The sequence below is a fragment of the Hyaena hyaena genome, unplaced genomic scaffold (assembly GCF_003009895.1).
Source record: "Hyaena hyaena isolate Hyena2069 unplaced genomic scaffold, ASM300989v1 scaffold_30, whole genome shotgun sequence".
Classification (NCBI taxonomy): Eukaryota; Metazoa; Chordata; class Mammalia; order Carnivora; family Hyaenidae; genus Hyaena; species Hyaena hyaena.
In genome coordinates, this window is record NW_024080662.1 from 1,125,768 (window position 1) to 1,144,744 (window position 18,977).

Below are 18,977 nucleotides of genomic sequence, written 5' to 3' on the forward strand. Positions count from 1 at the left end.
ACAACTCTGCTGCCAGACATTTCCTAAGGAATAAACCCCAAGCCACTCTTCAGCCAAGGTTCCCACACAGCCACCCTGGGAAGACATATAGTTATTTAAACTATGCCAAGTAACATTATTACATATTAATAACATATAAACAGCCTCTCCAATCTATACTCCTGCCTTCCTTTCTGGAGATTCTGGCTCCTCAGGATCCTGGCGCACAAGGCATGCCCTAGCCACAGGACAGATATCCGATCTGGATCTATAGCCCGGAAGCAGGCAGTCCCCAGGGGCCTGGGTACTCCTCAGACAGGAAGCAAAGATACCAACCTGAAAGGTCTAAAATCCATGCATCTCTGAGCATTCTGGTACTGGAACTGTCAGGCCCAGGCAGTACTTTGAGTGGCAGTTATTTGCTTTAATAAAGGGCCACATGAAAGCAAAATAAATATGAACTCCACAAGGAACCTAGCTAACTCACAGGCAAGTTGACATCTCTGTATTTTCAAGGCCATTTGGAGAAAGCCTCTGAACTGGGAAGTCTGAACACAGTCCCTGAAGGATTCCACTAAGAGCCCCCTCACTCCCAAGAGCACTCAGTTAAGGGAATGCTCTGGAATGTAGCACCTGACAAAGCAGGAGCCCCTCAGCCCATGGGAACTCCACACATCCTTCCAACCTTTCAAAACTTCCAGGCTCTAGAACACTTCTTCTCTTAAGGCCTAAGGGCAAAGCGGGTTATGAAAGTTCCTCCTGAGAGATGCTGCCCCTATGAAAAGCCAGGACTCTTCCCTATAACAGATGACCTGACAAGGAAGCCTTATCTCCAGGAGTCTTTGGCTGAACTCCAGCTCCAGGCAGGCTGAGGCCTGACCCAACCTCAGCCTCAGTTTTCTCATCTGTAGAAAGAGGAAAATAATGCCATCCCTATACAATCACAGGTCCAGGCACACACTGGATTCTCTGTGGGTGCTGGTTCCCTGCACACTCCTGGGCTGACAGAGGACCCAGTATGCATTGTGAGGCAGCTGCACCGACAGGTCCAGGGTCTACTCTCAGTCCTCCTTCTGGCCTTGGACCCAGTACACACTGTGGCCTTTTCTCCCATTCATATCCCAAAGCAGTAGCTCAAAGCATCAAAGGGAAGTGGGGAGGCCACAGGAAGGGGAAGCCACGATCCTAAAGGGGAACAAGGCCCAGGGACCCTCAGGGACTTGCTTGTCTGTTAAGACCTGTCTGCCAGGAGTAGATGAGAACCCTAAGGAGCATGAGGTGGAGAACTTGCTGCAGGGACAACCCAAAGACCAGCATTCACCGCTTTAGTCTCAAACAGGCATGCTCCATCCTGGTACATTTGGATATGAGATTCTGACCAACCTTAGAGATACTCAATATAATAAGATCACTATCCTAGCCAGACCACTCACAACTAACCTTTAACAGCTGCCACAGAAGGTATGGCAAACAAGAGGCAGGAATCCGTGCTCTGTGTGAGGTGCTCATCAGCGCCAGCACATATGTTTGGGTGACAGGCTGGTCCAGGCCATGGAACTCCCCCAGGCTTTCAGGTCACTCAACCAAAATACCAACACTGTCTTCGAGTTAGAGGAGGCAAGGCCTGCTGGCCTTATGAAGCAGCCACCTCAGAAAGAAGCCTTCAGGCTGTTAGTGGGAACACACATAGGAGGCAGACACTGCAGGAGGAAGGCTGAAGATCACAGGCTCTAGCTCACAGGCTCACATAGAAAGAGCCAGAATCTTTCAGCAACACTCAGAGAGGACATGCTTCTGAGATGGAAGGCAAGCCCACTAGTGAGGAAAACAAGATCTCCAACAGCCACACACGGACTTTTAGAAATCTTGATCCAGGGGCGCCTAGGTGGCTCAATCAGTTAATAATCTTGACTCTGGATCAGGCCATGATCTCACAGTTCATGAGTTCGAACACTGCATCATTGCTATGCACATGCGAAGCCTGCTTGGGACTCTCACTCTCTCCTCTCTCTCTGCTCTTCTCCTGCTTGCACTTTCTTTCAAAATAAATAAACTTACTTTAAAAAAAAAAGAATTATTGATCCATAAAGTGCATCCAAAAGCATGAAGAATCAAAACCACAAAACTTGGGCAGACCCATATGGAGTTCCAAAGGTTACCCGCCCAGCAATGCCCACAATGAATCACCACGAACAACGACTGGGGAACAGCCAAATGTGAAGGTTCTGGCCACTCTTTAGTCTATACTAGCAGATGACTAGTAACTGACTCCGTTCAGTTCTGGAGCACTGTCACCAACTGCTTCGCTGGTGCCTTCTCTCACACCATAGAATGTCAAACATCCAGTTTGATAAAGATACAGGACCTGTTCTAAACATTACGCAACACAAGCAGCGTCTCTCACCCCACAATGGTATCCTTCTAAGCCTGGAGGGGGAGCAAAGGGCAGAGGAACTTCCAGTACTTAATCCCTCACTCAAAAAGCAAGTTTCTAATACCAAAACCAGATAAAGCCACTACACACACAAAAAAAAGAACTATAGGCTAATATTTCTGATGAACATAAATGCAAAAATCCTCAAGAAAATACTAGCAAACTGAATCCAACAATACATTTGAAAAATTCACCATGATCACCCAGGGATGCAAAAGTGGTTCAATATTCTCAAATTAATCAAGGTGATATTTCACATCAACAAAAGATAAAAATCACATGATCATTTCAACAGATGCAGAAAATGCATTTGACAAAATACAACAGCTATTCATGATAAAAACCTTCAACAAAGTAGGTCTAGATGGAACATACCTCAGCATAATAAAGGTCTTATATGAAAAACCCACAGCAAACATCACACTCTATGGTGAGAGCTTTTCCCCCTAAAGTCAGGAACAAAACAAGGATGTCTATTCTGACCATTTTTTATTCAACATTGTACTGGAAGTCTACCCACAGCAATTAGACAACAAAAGGAGGGACGTCTGGGCGGCTCAGTTGGTTAAGCTTCTGACTTTGGCTTAGGTCATGATCTCATAGTTTTGTGGGTTTGAGCCCCACATGGGACTCTGTGCTAACAGCTCAGAGCTTGGAGCCTGCTTTGTATTCTGTGCATCTCTCCCTCCCCCTCTCTCTTTCTCTCTCTGTCCTTCCCCTGCTCACACTCTCTTTTTCTCTCTCTCTCAAAAATAAACATTAAAAATATTTTTAAAAATATTTTTAAAACAGACAAAAGAAAAATTTTTTTCACTATTTGTAGATGACATTATACTATAGAAAACCCTAAAAACTCCACCAAAAAACTACTAGAACTGATAAACGAATTCAGTAAAATCACAGGATACAAAATCAGTACAGAGAAATCTACTGCATTCCTATATACTAATAATGAAGCAGAATGAAGAGAAATTAAGAAAACAAAATCCCATTTGGGCACCTGGGCAGCTCAGCTGGTTGAGTGTTCAACTTTAATTTAGCTCAGGTCATGATCTCATGGTTTGTGAGTTCAAGCCCCATATTGGGCTTGCTGTTATCAGCATAGAGCCCGCTTCCGATCTTGTCCTCCTTTTTCTCTGCCCCTCCCCCACCTGTAATCTCTCAAAAATAAGTAAAAAAAATTATTAAAAAAAAGAAAATCCTATTTATAATTGTACCAAAAATAATAAGATATCTAGGAATAAACTTAACCAAAGAAGTCAAGGACCTGTAGTCTGAAAGTTACAAAATACTGATAAAAGAAACTGAGGACGACACAAAGAAATGGAAGGACATTCTATGCTCACAGACTAGAAGGACAAACATCATTAAAATGTCTGTACTACCCAAAGCAATCTACAGATTTAATGCAATTCCTTTCAAAAGACCAACAGCATTTTTCACAGAACTAGAACAAAATCTTAAAGTTTGTATGAAACCGCAAAAGACTCTGAACAGCCAAAGCAATCTTGAAAAAGCAAAGCAAAGTGGACACATCACAATTTCAGAGTTATATTACAAAGCTGTAGTAATCAAAACAGTATGGTACTGGCATAAAAACAGACACATAGATCAATGGAACAGAACAGAAAATCCAGAAATAAACCCATAATTATATGGTCAATTAATCACTGACAGAAAGAATATCCAATGGGAAAAAGACAGTCTCCTCAACAAATGGTGTTAGGAAAACTGGTCAGCTACATACAAAAGAATGAAACTAGACCACTTTCTTATACATGCACAAAAATAAACTCAAAATGGATTAAAGACCTAAATGTGAGACCCGAAACCATAAAAATCCTAGAAGAGGGGCGCCTGGGTGGCTTAGTCGGTTAAGCGTCCGACTTTCGCTTAGGTCATGATCTCGCCGTTTGTGGGTTCGAGCCCCACGTTGGGCTCTGTGCTGACTGCCAGCTCAGAGCCTGGAGCCTGTTTCAGAGTCTGTATCTCCCTCTCTCTCTGACCCTCCCCTGTTCATGCTGTCTCTCTCTATCCTAGAAAAAAAAAAAAAAAATCCTAGAAGAGAGCACAGGCAGTAATTTATGACATAAGCTGTAGCAATATTTTTCTAGATATGTTTCCTGAGGCAAGGGAAACAAAGCAAAAATAAACTATTAGAACTACATCAAAATAAAAAGCCTCTACACAGTGAAGGAAATTAATCAATAAAACTAAAAGGCAACCTAACAATTGGGAGAAGATATATGCAAATGACATATCTGATAAATGATTAGTATTCAAAATATATAAAGAAACTTATATAACTCAACACCCAAAAAACAAATAATCCAATTTAAAAATGGGCAGAAGAGATGAACAGACATTTCTTCAGACATCCAGATAGCCAACATCACTCATCATCAGGAAAATACAAATCAAAACTAAATTGAGATTATCACCTCATACCTGTTAGAATGGCTAAAATAAAAAACACAAGAAGCAACAAGTATTGGTGAGGATGTGGAGAAAAAGGAATCTTCGTGCATTGCCGGTGGAAATGCAAACTGGTATGACCACTCTGGAAAACAGTATGGAGGTTCCTCAAAAAGTTAAAAATAGGGTGGCCTGGGTGGCACAGTTAAGCATCCAACTCTTGATCTAGGCTCAGGTCATGATCTCATGGTTTGTGAGTTTGAGCCCCAAATTGGGCTCTGTGCTAATAGGGCCAGAGCCTGCTTGGGATTCTGTGTCTCCTTCTCTCTGCCCTTCCCCTGCTTGTGTACTTCCCACTCTGCCAGCCTCAAAATAAATAAACATTAAAAAAAATTTTTTTGAGTTAAAAATAAAACTACCATCCAGTAATCACACTGGTGGGTGTTTACCCCCAAAATACAAAAAAACTAATTCAAAAGGATACATGCACTTACTATGTTTACTGCAGCATTTATTTACAGCATTATTTGCAGCTGAATTATGGAAACACCCCAAGTGTCTATCAATAGATGAATGGATAAAGAAGAAGTGGTGTATCTATACAATCGACTATCTTGGCATTTGCGACGACATGGAAGGAGCTAGTGAATCTAATGCTAGACTTACCAGAGGGAAGGTGGGGGGGGCGGGTGTATGAAAACAAGTGTTAGGGATTAAAGAGTAACACTTTATGATGAGCTCTGAGTAATGTATAGAAGTGTTGAATTACTATATCATACACCTGAAACTAATATAACACTGTATGATAACTATCCTGGAAGTAAAATTAAAAACTTAAAACAAACAAGGAAGCAAGTTTCTACCCATGGTACGTGCCAGCCATTTAGGCATAGTTGAAAGGCAAAACTAAAGAACTAGACTCTCACTAGGGCCTAATTAATTATGACCCCTAGCTTCTGAAACCAAGAAAACCTAAGCTTTATCATTCAGAATCTACAAGGTGATACATTACCTATGTAGAAGTTGTGGGACTTACATGGTAAAGACTTCAGAAAGATGAGTGAACACTGTCACCCCATATCCCCAGGGTGAGCTGATTATGGCCAGCCAAGAGGGATCTAGGGAATTAAGTATGATTGAGAAACCACATCTGGAAAAAATTCCCTCACATTACAAAATTTTAGGAGGGTCCTTTGGGCCCTAAGTGACGGCGCCTTCCAACCAATACTTCTGGACAGGACAGTCCCAGTTCAGGCTGGGACCTTCCCTGCATCCCCCCCCCCCCCCTCAGATGCCAGAGGGTCTTCTCAGTAGTCCATTTCAAAGTGGCACAGACTGCTGCCCTGGGACACCCCACTGCTTAGGCCGCTAGCAGCCTTCCCTGGCAAAGTCCCCGCTTCCCTCAGACCTGGTCACTGGCTCTTGACCTTTCAGCTCCCCATTCCTCAGGCTAGTTGCAAGGGTGGGCCAACCCGGAGCCATCTGTGGCTGAGTACCATATGCAATACCTTGGAGGCACTTGCACATGAGGTGGTCAAGGCATCCTCTGGGCAGGCCTACGGCATGGGCTCCTCTGCTTAGGGAGAAAGGAAATGGATCCTTTGATGAAATCTGAGACTCCAAGCAAGTTTCAGAGGCCTCCATGGTGCTGATTCACATCAGGGTGATCCTGTGTCTAGGCCATGGACTATGACAAATCTACTCTGTGGGCAAGGTCAGCCACAGTCACATGTGGACGGTCACATGGATAGGCTGCAGGGAGATGGCAGAGGTCGACAGGGAAGAGGCTCTGTCTTGAGGTCAAAGAGCCAAAACATTGTCCCCACATAAGGTGAGCCAATCATGGTGGAAATAGGTGCAAGGGGCCTTTGCTTTGCTGAGTAAAGCAGAGCCACTCATGAGAGACAATCATTGATCATGCTGCCAGACATGCAAGCCTCAAACCAACATACAGCTCTTGCCACAAAGGCCAAGGCCACAGAATCACATTCTCAACACAACCCATTCAGCCCAGCCAGTGCCCTTCAGGACTGAGTTATGAACGATTTTACTTGATGTTAACTGGTCCTATCTAAAAACAAAAATTAATCTTTTTCCCCCCCAAAAGTAAGGGTCAGCTTAGCATAGTTACAGCCTTTAATAAAATTCTCAGAATCAGTCCTTCAATCCCAACGTTATCTATTTTTACTTCGTCATGTTCTTTTAGCCCTTGTCAGTAAATTTTTTTTAAGCATATAAGTCTACATTTCAGTAAGTATTTGAGTTGATGTATCTGGGCAAATGTCATTCTTCAACTCACCCCCAAAGATGCCTTCCCTCGCCAACCCACATTTCCCGGTGTGCTGTGTTCACAAGGGGTCCATTCAGAGCCAGGGAACACCCACTTGAGGCAGGAAGAAACTGCAGTTCATCTCATGCAGGCGGGGTTGCCACAAAGCTCTCAAGCATCCAAAGAAACGGTCCTTTCATGAGTTCCCCTTCCTGGCCAAAAAAGAGTATCCATTGTTCTCAGGGGAACAATTGGGGGCCCATGCCAGCAGCTGAGAGCACAGTCCCAGGAAGGGCTGCTCCCAGTCTGCCGACATCTTGGGCTGAGGGAAAGTCCACATTGTCTCCAGGCTAAGAGGGTAAGGGGAAGCAGGAATGAAAAGCCGACCTTGCAGGCTCTACCAAAATGAGACATCTGAGGGGGCTCTGAAGGGGCAGCCAATCATTCTGTGAGACACAAAAGAGGTCTCTCCTGACCACCCTAGAAAGGAGGGAGTAAAAGCATCTCTAGGCACATCATCAGCTTCCTTACCCAGTCCTCGCTCACTCAGGTCAGAGGAGAGGGCACCTGCAGGGAGCTGGCGCCAATCCTGAGGGACGCAAGAGTTGAGATGGGTAACTTATACTGTGGCCACCTCAGGACAGCTGATGATCTATCTGACAAAGGCCACGCTGGCTTCTGTGGGACCCATTCCCACAAGCTCTGATGTGGAGGAAAGGTGCTCTAGGGGTCAAAGGCAGCTGTGAGAGCAAAGGACAGTTGACCTGGGGTGAGCTTTGCATACATGTAACCAGTCTAGTCCAGGGGAGCACATGCAAGGAGCATCTGCTTTAGAGTGTCCTAAGGCCACAGGAGAGAAGAGAGCCCCAAGGCACAAATCTCTCCAGAAGGTCATGCTGGCCACTGGGCCTGGAGGCAGCTCCGAGCCCCTTCTTACATCATCAGGTCAATGAAATCCATCTGGGAGTTAAGTTGGGGTCAATAACAGTAAATCGATTCTCAAGGCAGAGCTACAGAACAGCAGGGGAAGCAATGGATGCTGGCCAAGTTGAAACTGGATGAGGGTTGTCTGGACATGAAATAGTATCAGATGTGGAGCAAAGCAGAGAGTCTAGGACCTCAAGGCTACCTCCTCCAGACAGGTGGGTCCCTTCTTCTTTTACTTCCTTTCAGCATGGTGTGTAAAGTACAGGGAAGCCCTTGCTTTGGGAAGCTGATATCACCTGAGGGGCACGCTTGGCTGATGGGAAGAAGCACAAATCTCTGCTGTGACTCCTAGAGTTGCCCCTAACTCCTGAAATAATCAGCAGACCCACACAGGTTTGATACACATAGGTCAAACAAGGCTTGGGCAGGAGGCCAGGGCGGCTCACTTAGAATGAGACTTACTTTTCTACCCCTTCAATAGACTCTTGCTTAATCTCCTGCGAACACTGAATTAGTCCATCACCAATCCCCACGCATATTCCCTGACTAGTCACAGCAAATATGACAACCACACTATCAAATCTCATCAAATCACAGGACAGGACCCTGTTCTGCCTGTGAGTCCTCAATAGGCAATTCGGCCACGTCTGATATGGCTAGAAGACCAACCCTCACCTGGGAACCCCGTATGAGGCTTGGACAAGCTTAATCTCAAAGGCTTTGACAATCCAAAGGAGATTTACAGTCACTGAAGGGAAAGGGGAGAGAGAGAGAGAGAGACAGAGAGACAGAGAGAGAGAGAGGGAGGGAGACACACACATACATCAGAGGCCAGATCATGTGGGGCTTGATCCTAAGTGCAGCTCAGTAATGGTTGGCAGAAGGGGAGGTGTTTGCAGATTTACGCTTTACAAAGATAAGGACATGTCTCTTGTGTCAGTGTGGAAAACAGATGGAAGGGTCAAGAACAGAGGGAGGCAGGCTGGGAAGAAATAAGTGGTAGCTTGGATGATGGTAATAGTGATGGATATAATTTGGAGGTCACCCCAAGAACACTCCTTGGGACCAACATCTGAAATATTCCTCACATACAAAAGAATATTGTCATGGTGCCTGGGTGGCTCAGTTGGCTGAGCATCCAACTTTGGCTCAGGTCATGATCTCATGGTTCATAAGTTCCAGTTCCACAGCCGTTCCAATTCAAATCCTCTGTCCCCCTCTCTCTGTCCCTCCCGTACTCACGGTCTCTGTCTCAAAGATAAGTAAACATTAAAAAAAAAATTAATGGGGCGCCTGGGTGGCTCAGTGGGTTAAGTGTCCGACTTCAGCTCAGGTCATGATCTCACAGTTAGTGAGTTCGAGCCCCACATCGGGCTCTGTGCTGACAGCTCAGAGCCTAGAGCCTGCTTCGGATTCCGTGTCTCCCTTTTTCTCTGCCCCTTCTCTGCTCATTCTCTCTCTCTCTCCCAAAAATGAACATTAAAAAAACTTAAATTAAAAATAAATAAAAATAGGGGTGCCTGGGTGGCTCAGTCGGTTAAGCATCTGAATTCGGCTCAGGTCATGATCTCACGGCTTGTGGGTTTAAGTCCCACATCGGGCTCTGTTCTGACAGCTCAGAGCCTGGAGCCTGCTTCAGATTCTGTGTCTCCCTCTCTCTCTACCCCTCCCCCATTCATGCTTTGTTTCTCTCTGTCCCAATAAGAAATAAATATAACAAAATTTTTTAAATAAATAAAAATAAAAGTCACATTTTATTTATCCCAAAGAATTTTTCTTTTTTAAGATCATTTATTTTTGTTTTGTTTTTATTTTAGGGGAGACAGAGAGTACAAGCAGAGGAGAGAGATTGGGGGGGGAGGAGAGAGAAGGGGAGAGAGGGGAAAAGAGAGAGAGAAAGAGAGAGGGAGAGACTCTTGAGCAGGATCAGCCAAGCCCAACATGGGGCTCATTCCATGACCCTGCGATCATGACCTAAGCAGAAATCAAGAGTTGGGATGTTCAACTAACTGAGCCACCTGGGTGCCCCTACAACACACATTTATAGATTGTTATAAAGAGGGGGGGGAAAACCCAATTCTTTTTATATAAAGATCTATCAATCTTGTTTTATGTACAGGGAAATGGAAGCTCAGAGATGAATTCAGGCTTTCTGATCTGATTTCCCACCCAACACAGCCCTGATAGTAGAAGAATCATACATTTTCATCTGTTCTTTTACAGGCTAATCAGCTACTAAATGGTCTGCTTTCTACAAATAAATGTGCTCAGATAAAATCCTGTTTTCCCAGTAAAATCTCTTTACTCCCCTGGTGAATAAGCTTGTTAAATGTCTCTCTGCCAGATACAGCAAATGCCCAGCTCACTATATTGATTCAAGGCACCTGTCATCAAAACTAATGTATGTTAAACATTCTAATGGCCACGGAACAAGGGCAACCACTGCAGGGTTGGATATTCAAAAGCTCAAATTTGAAGTTGGACACGAACTATACTTCCAAAACTGCCACTCTTCTTTTTCTAATGGTCACACTAGCACGTGGCTTCCAGAGGCATTACAAAGATTACATAGAAATCTTCTGCAAACTATAAAGAGCTCTGTGGAAGTAAGCCAGGATGACCACCTTTGAGATTACAAAGCCACCCTGAGAAGAAGCCATAAACTAAAGAGAAGGGGGCCAACAGAGAAAAGGAAAGGAACACAAAGTAGGTGCAGGTAAGGAGTGGGTCTGCCCAGATTTAAGGGAAAGGGCCACAGACTCACCTCTCAATGGAAAAAGTGGCCATAGCATTTGTGACCATTTGTAATCTAGATACCTGAGGCTTGCAGGTCAGAGAGGGGGAAAAGGTTTAGGATCCGCCAGAGGCTGTGTGTGCTCTGACCAATGAGTACAATGGAAGTGTTGCTATGCAAGTTACCAAGCCAGGCTGTAAGAGACTGGCAGCTTCCACTTCCTGTTTCTTGGAATACTAATCTTGGAACCCAGTTATTGTGCTGTAAGGAAATCCAAGCAGCCCATGAAAAGGTCTAGACATGGAGAGGAACCTAAGACCCTAACCAACAGCCCCAGCTAAGCTCCCTGTCAACAGGCAGCACCAACTTGCCAGCCATTAATAAACCATCTTAGGAGGCACGGGGTGGCTCAGTCAGTTAAGCGTCCAACTTCGACTCAGGCCATGATCTCATGGTTTTTGAGTCTGAGCCCTGCATCGGGCTCTCTTGCTGTCAACGCAGAGCCCTCTTCAGATCCTCTGTCCTCCCTCTCTCTGTACCTCCCCAGCTCTCATGTACACACTCACTCAAAAATAAATAAGCATTAAAAAAAAAAAAGCTTGGAAGTGGATCCTTTAGCCCCAGCTGAGCCATTCTAGATAGTACCACGTGAGGCAGAAATGAGGCTCCCAAATAATTTCTGAATCCCTGAATTCGTGGCCACAAAACTGTAAGCAAAAAAAAAAAAAATTGGTTGAGCGTCCTACTCTTGCTTTCAGCTCATGATCCCAAGGTCATGGAATCGAGTTCCATATAGCGCTCCTCACTGAGCGTGGAGACTGCTTAAGATTCTCTCTCTTCCCTTTTGCCCCTCCCCAGCATGTGTGCTCTCTCTCAAATAAAAATAAAAATAAAAACTTTAAAAAGAAAATAGGTTCAAATCATGTAACAGTTCTGTATTTCTTGGGTTTAATCCCATGGTTAACGAAAGGAGACCTTTTCCTACACACAAAGCTCTTCCATCAAATCCTAACCTGATGATCAAGAAATCTTCCAACCTATAGATGTAAAGGCTTTTTAATGGTAGCACCTTCAAAACAGGGGCAAGAATAAAAGTTTAGGATGCTATTCTAGAATATCTGGGAACCCTCTTATAAACATCAGTGGCTGTCCCTCTCTTAAGGTAACTGCACAGGTCCTGGAAGAACTGAGCTCAGAGTTGCTCAAGCTTAGAACGGAAAACTAAAACTAAAAAAAAAAAAAACAAAAAACAACTAAAATGCAGATGAAGCATTCTTCCTTATTTACATAAGTTTTATATCCAATCTCACCTTGATGAGTTCTCCATTGGAGGCAATTAAATCCATTGGAATGGTCACTCGAAATGAGCGCCCAACGACAGCTGTGCCATCAGGAATGCCCACCACTGTGGGAACAGCCTCGTGAAGGTCTGAAAGCACCGAGTGCATGGATGCCTCAAGCTGGTTCTCCCAGTCCCTGCCGGCCTCCGAAGGCCAATGGGACTGAGCCACGGCCACAGTGAGCAGAAGGAGAAAGGTCCTCCCCCAGAGGGGGAGCAGCAGCGAGAGGCCTGCAGACATCCTCATCCCAGCCTGAGTCTGCTCAAGCCGACAGTCTCACTAAGAAAGGAGGCAAGTGATGTGGTCCCAGAGCTGGGTCCTCACTGCCCTCTGCACAACTGCTCCATCCCAGGGCCTGAAAAAGAAGAAGAGGAGACTCAGACTTTAGCAAACCCCGTGGTTTCAAACTCGTACACAGGCAGTTACTACCCTCTAAGTGTCCTTGCCAAAAATATCTACCCTAACTTGGATCAAGCCTTACCCTGTGCTGCCCAGTACAGAGGCATCAGTGGCATGTGGCCACTGAGCACTGGAAATGTGGCTTGCCCATTAAGTGTAAAACATACATCGGATTTTTAAGTTAGCATAGGGGCCCCTGGGTGGCTCAGTCAGTTGAGCGAGCATCTGACTCTTTTTTTTTTTTTAATATTTTATTTATTTCTGAGAGAGAGAGAGAGAGAGAGAGACAGTGTGAGCAGGGGAGGGTCAGAGAGAGAGGGAGGCACAGAATCTGAAACAGGCTTCAGGCTCTGAGGTGGCTGTCAGCACAGAGCCCGACGCGGGGCTCGAACCCACGAACCGTGAGATCATGACCTGAGCCAAAGTCAGACGCTTAACCAACTGAGCCACCCAGGTGCCCCGTGAGCATCTGACTCTTGATTTCGGCTCAGGTAACAATCTCACAGCCTGTGAGTTCAAGCCCCATGTCGTGATAGTGTGGAGGCTGCTTGGGATTCTCTCTCTCTGCCCCTCCCCTGTTCATGTGCATGTTCTCACCCTCTCTCTCAAAATAAATAAGTAAACTTTAAAAAAATCAGTAATATTAATAAAGATAAATAATAAAGAAATGTGGAAAATGACATACATTACTGAAATAAATTCCATCTTCTTTTGTTTTTTATTTGAGAGAGAGCATGTGCACACACATGTGTGCAAGCAGGGGAGGGGCAGAGAGTGGAGAGAGAGAATCCCAAGCAGGCTCCATGCTATCAGTGCAGAGCCCTACACGGGGATCGATCTCACAAACCAAGAGATTATGACTTGAGTTGATACCAAGAGTGGGACGCTTAACCAACTGAGCCACCCAGGCGTCCCCCAATTCCATCTTATTTAAAATATTTTTTCATGTGGCTACCAGAAAATATTAAATCATGTGTGTGATTCACATCATGTATACTGTTGTTGGGCAATGCTGCTCTAGACCTAACTCCTTGTTTATAGCAAACACAGGAGTCATGAAGACACAATCAGAAAAATCTAGAATGTGGGGCTTTCTACAAGATAACTGGCCTGGTCTGTCCAAATGCTGACACTCCCTAAACATAAGGGAGCTGTTCTAGATTTAGAAACAGCAACCAGATGTAGTGTGTGCATCTTGACTGGATCTGAATTTACTTAAAACTTTTTTTTAAAAACCCAAGAAATAGAAAACACATAAGCCCAGCTTCAAAAGGAGTAATTGGGAATTGTGTCACTGGGCCAGAGACTGGATTTATTGTTAATTCTTAGGTGAGATGATGATGGTGTGGTTTTATAAGAGACTTTCCTCAATTCTGAGGGATTTCTGGATGAAGTATCAAAAATCTCTGTAATTTACTTAAAAATGTATCAAAGGGAAAAATGTGTTGTGTGTACATAAAGATCAAACAATGTGGCAAATGTAACAATTAAGTCTTAAAACAATGCTTTTGAATAGACTAAAAAAAAAAATTTGCACAGACAAGTTCAGCAACCGCCCACTCCAAAAACTAATCATAGGACTTGTTTATCAAATACGTATTTGCAAACTCCGTGCCACTGAACAAAACTTATTTGGCCTCTTGCCACCCTGCCCTAAAAGAGAGACTAGAACCCTACACATTGTCCCTCATACCCTTCACTCACTTCAGTGTAGGCAGCTCAGAATATTTGCTCTAAGGCTGATAGCTACATAGATGCACTGTGGGACTTGCTAGGTGTCCTCAAGGTGACCAGTCATAACAAGCAATTTCTCATTCTAGAAAAGAATTAAGCCCTTCCCTGGGCCAATCTGCCCAGGAGCCACATGATGTTTTTTGACAGGGATAATACAAAGTAAATAATGTTACTTAAAAAAAAAAAAACAACAAAAAGGAAAAAAAAAAAACCAAGGCCACTGAAATGGGCAGTGTACTGTGAAGTCAATGCAAATCCAAGCCAATTCCAGCAGAAATTGGTGTTTTTTGTTTTTTTGTTTTTGGTTATTTTTGCTATTGATTTTGCCATTCCCATTCCTACTTTGTTTCTGAACTAAAATTCATGAGACAGCCAAAACCTGTAAAACAATTTTGAAGGCTGGGAGTCCTAGCCTACCAAAGACTTAATCAAAAAGCTGTATTTAAAGCAGTATTATAGTGGCAGAGTAGAAGTGGACTCTGGAACTAGAGGGAAAGCCCAAAATCAGCTTGCAAAGGAGCTGTTCAAAGGCTGGGACCAGTGGTCATTTATGTAGAAAACCAAATACAATTAGGATCCTCTCTCCCTTCTCCATCATAAATAAATCCCAGGTGGATTAGATACACAAATGTAAAAAAGGAGAACTTTACAAATTTTAGAATATAGTAAAATAGGGGCAGCTGGGTGGCTCAGTCAGTTACGTGGCCGACTTTGGCTCAGGTCATGATCTCGTGGTTCGTGAGTTTGAGCCCCACGTTGCGCTCAGGGCTGACGGCTCGGAGCCTGGAGCCTGCTTCAGATTCTGTGTCTCCCTCTCTCTCTGCCCTCCTCTGCTAATGCTCTATCTCTCAATAATAAATAAATGTTAAAAAAATTTTTTTTGAAGAAGAATATTTGAAGAATATAGTAAAATAAATGTCGGGATAAAGAATGAGTTCATTTAACAAGACATCAAAAAACAAAGCATAAAAGAAAAAAACTGGCCCACCACTTATAAGAATTATGAAGTAGATGTATTTTTCCCTCGTTTCCCACTAAATACAACAAAAAATCTTAGACAGTACATATAAAATAAATATGAGTCTCTAAAAAGTCAAGCGAAGAAGGCAGACCAATGAGGGACCCCAGGATTCAAGGAAAGATACAGTGGTAAGTTCCCTGGGTTTCCTTTTTGCCTCATATATCCCAGAATTGAAGCTGAAGAGGCTGGCAACCCAGAAATGCCAAGAGATGACACAAAAAAACAGTTCCAACAAAAGTCTGCTCTCTTTAGCCAAAGGAGCAGGAAGGGGGTAGCCTAGCAAGACAGAAAACATTTAGACAATAAAGGCTCTATTCTAGCCAAACACCACAGAAAAAACTGTGGCCCTACTCCCACCCGTGCTAGTAAAGGCCAAGTGGAGGGCCTAAGGCTTCCAACCATCATGAGACTGTAACAAGGTTCCCTATACATCCCCACTGGGGCAGCGTCAGAGCAGGCCAAGTAGGGAGCTGGGACTTTCATCCCCACTGGCCAGTTAACAATGTACCACCCTTCCTACTCCTCTAATCCTAGGTTTCAATGGAAACCAAACCAAGATTTCTATGCCCACCGAAGCAATAACAGGAGTGTCTCCCCCTACCTGCGGGGATGGTGCCAGAACTTTCACCACTGCTCAGTGGTAAAGAGGCCTAAGGAACTAGAATTCCCACCCCCACCCAGCAGTTAACAAGAACTTTACCAGCCATCAGATGTCAAAAAAGGCTGAGTGGGGCAAACAAACAAAAAAAGCAGACCCTTAAATATAGAGAACAAACTGGCAGTTGCCAGAAAGGAAGTGAGTGGGGGGGATGGGGAAAATAAATAAAGGTGATTTAAGAGGTACAAACTTCTAGTTTGTAAAATAAATAAGTCATGTAGATAAAAAGTACAGCATAGGGAATATAGTCAATAATACTATAATAAAGTATGGTGACTACACTTATTGTAGTGATGGGCACTGAGGAGGGTATACAATTGTTGAACACTATGTTGTATGCCTGAAACTAATAGAACACTGTATGTTGGTTATACTTCAATTAAAAAAAAAAAAAAAGGTGAGTAAGGAATCTGGACTTCTACCTCTACTTCCAGTAATCAGGCAGTTCCCCTCCCTTACTCTCCCGGCCAGTGGCAGAGTAGAAGTAGACTGTGGAACTACTAGAAGGAAAGCCCAAAATCAGCTTGCAAAGGAGCTGTTCAAAGGCACCGGGACCAGTGGTCATTTATGTAGGAAACCAAATACAATTAGGGCCCTCTCTCCCTTTTCCATCATGAATAAGATAAATCCTAGAGTATCAGAAAAAGCCTGGGGTGCCTGGGTAGCTCAGTCAGTTAAGCATCCACCTCTTGATTTTGGCTCAGGTCATGATCCCAGGGTAATGGGACTGAGCTCCACATCAGGCTCCACGCTTAGAGTGGAAACTGCTTAAGATTTTCTACCTTTGCCCTTTGCTCCACTTGTGCTCTCTCTCTAAAGACAAACAAACAAACAAACAAAAGGCCACGTAAAATAGAACTAGAGTTGCAGAACAATATACAAATTGTGGGGTGCCTGGGTGGTTTAGTCAGTTAAGCATCTGACTGTTGATTTTGGTTCAAGTCATGATCTCACAGTTTGTGGGGGTGGAACCTACTTGGGATTCCCTCTCTTCCTCTCTACACTCCCCAACTTGAAAGAAAGAAAGTCAAACACATTATCTAATAGAATTTAGCAAAATATAAAAGGAATTATATATGACCATGACCAAGTGGTACTTATTCCAGGGATGCAAGGCCAGTTCAATATTTGTGAATCAATGCAATCCACTATAATAATGAACTAAAAAACAAAAATCACATAATCATGTCAATTGATGCAGAAAAAGTACCTGACAAAATTCAACACCCATTCATGATAAACACTCTCAAGAAAAACAGGAACAGAGGGGAGTTTCTCCAGTTGATAAAGAGTATCTACAAAAAGCATACAGCAAACTTTATACACTAAAAAAATTTTTTTTAAACATTTATTTTTTTTTAATTTATTTTTTTTATTTATTTCTAGGAGAGAGAGAGAGACAGCATGAGCAGGGGAGGGTAAGAGAGAGAAGAGAGAGAGGGAGACACAGACTCTGAAACAGGCTCCAGGCTCTGAGCTGGCAGTCAGCACAGAGCCCGACACGGGGCTCGAACCCACAAACCGCGAGATCATGACCTAAGCGAAAGTCGGACGCTTAACCGACTAAGCCACCCAGGCGCCCCATGATCTCATGGTTTTTGAGTCTGAGGTCCGCATTAGGCTCTGTGCTGACAGCTTAGAGGCTGGAGCCCACTTCAGATTCTGTGTCTCCGGCTCTCGCTGCCCCTCCCCCACTTGCACTCTGTCTCTGGCTCTGTCTCAAAAATAAATAAACATTAAAAAAGATTTTTTAGGGGCCCCTGGGTGCCTCAGTCGGTTAAGCATCCAACTTCAACTCAGGTCATCATCTCAGGGTTCGTGGGTTTGAGCCCCGCGCTGGGCTCTGTGCTGACAGAGCCTGGAGCTGTTTCAGATTCTGTGTCTCCCTCTTTCTCTGACCCTCCCCTGCTCATGCGCTCTCTCTCTCTCTCAGAAATAAATAAAACATTTTAAAAAATTTAAAAAAAATTTTTTTAAAGAATCTTGACATAGGGAGATTACCCAGGTGGACCTTTCTTTTTTTTTAATGTGTTGTGTGTTTTTTTTAATATACTTTCTTTTGAGAGTTGACTGTGAGCAGGGGAGGGACAAAGATAGAGGAGAACAGAGGACCTGAAGGAGGCTCTGTGCTGACAACAGCATGCCCAATGCAGGGCTCAAACTCACAAACTGAGATCATGACCTGAGCCAGTGCTGGACATTCAACCAACTGAGCCACCCAGGTGCCTGCCCAGGTGAACCTTAAATCCAACCACAATTGTGATTGTAAGAGAGAGGTAGAGGGAGATTATACACACCACAGAGGGAGAAGGAGATGTGAAAACTGAGGAAGAGAAGACTGGAGTGATGTGGCCACAAGCCAAGGAATGCCAGCAGTCACCAGAAAGTAGAATAGACAAGGAATAAATTTGTCCCCAGAGCCAACAGGCAGAGCACAACCCTTGCCAACTCCTTGATTTTGGACTCCTGGTCTCCAGAGCTGTGAGAAAATAAAAGTATGTTACTCTAAGCTACTAATGTTGTGGTAATTTTTTTACAGTAGCCCTAGGAAACTAATTTAAGATTTAATGCAATCCCTATCAAAATTCTAGAAAGTGGGGCGCCTGGGTGGCTTAGTCGGTTAAGCGTCCGACTTTCGCTTAGGTCATGATCTCGCGGTTGGTGGGTTCGGGCCCCGCGTCAGGCTCTGTGCTGACTGCCAGCTCAGAGCCTGGAGCCTGTTTCAGTCTGTGACTCCCTCTCTCTCTGACCCTCCCCTGTTCACGCTGTCTCTCTCTCTCTCCTAGAAATAAATAAAACATTTAAAAAAAAATTCTAGAAAGAAATTTTGTAGATATAGACAAGACTACTCTCAAATTTATATGGAGAGGCAAAGGAATTACAATAGCCAAAATCAATTTTGAAAAAGAAGAAAAAAGAGGAATTATTCTACCTACTATCAAAACTAGTTACAAAAATCAAGACTATATTAGTGGAGGGATTGATATAAATCAAAGGAACAGAATTGAGAATCCAGAAATAGATTTATCATTTTTTAAATCTGAATGAGAGAGAGAGAAAGGGGGGG

The 18,977-nt window shown here is 43.8% G+C and overlaps 1 protein-coding gene across 7 annotated transcripts in view; it reads right to left on the reverse strand.

The window, feature by feature from the left end:
- DAG1 (dystroglycan 1) overlaps positions 1–18,977 on the reverse strand; it is a 70,161-nt gene that overhangs the window by 7,570 nt on the left and 43,614 nt on the right. For all 7 annotated transcript variants that reach the window (XM_039228143.1, XM_039228140.1, XM_039228137.1 and 4 more), the window contains one exon: positions 12,069–12,453. In XM_039228143.1, coding sequence (XP_039084074.1) covers positions 12,069–12,344 — 276 coding nt within the window. In that variant the 5' untranslated portion in view covers positions 12,345–12,453. The remainder of the gene's footprint in view (positions 1–12,068; positions 12,454–18,977) is intronic.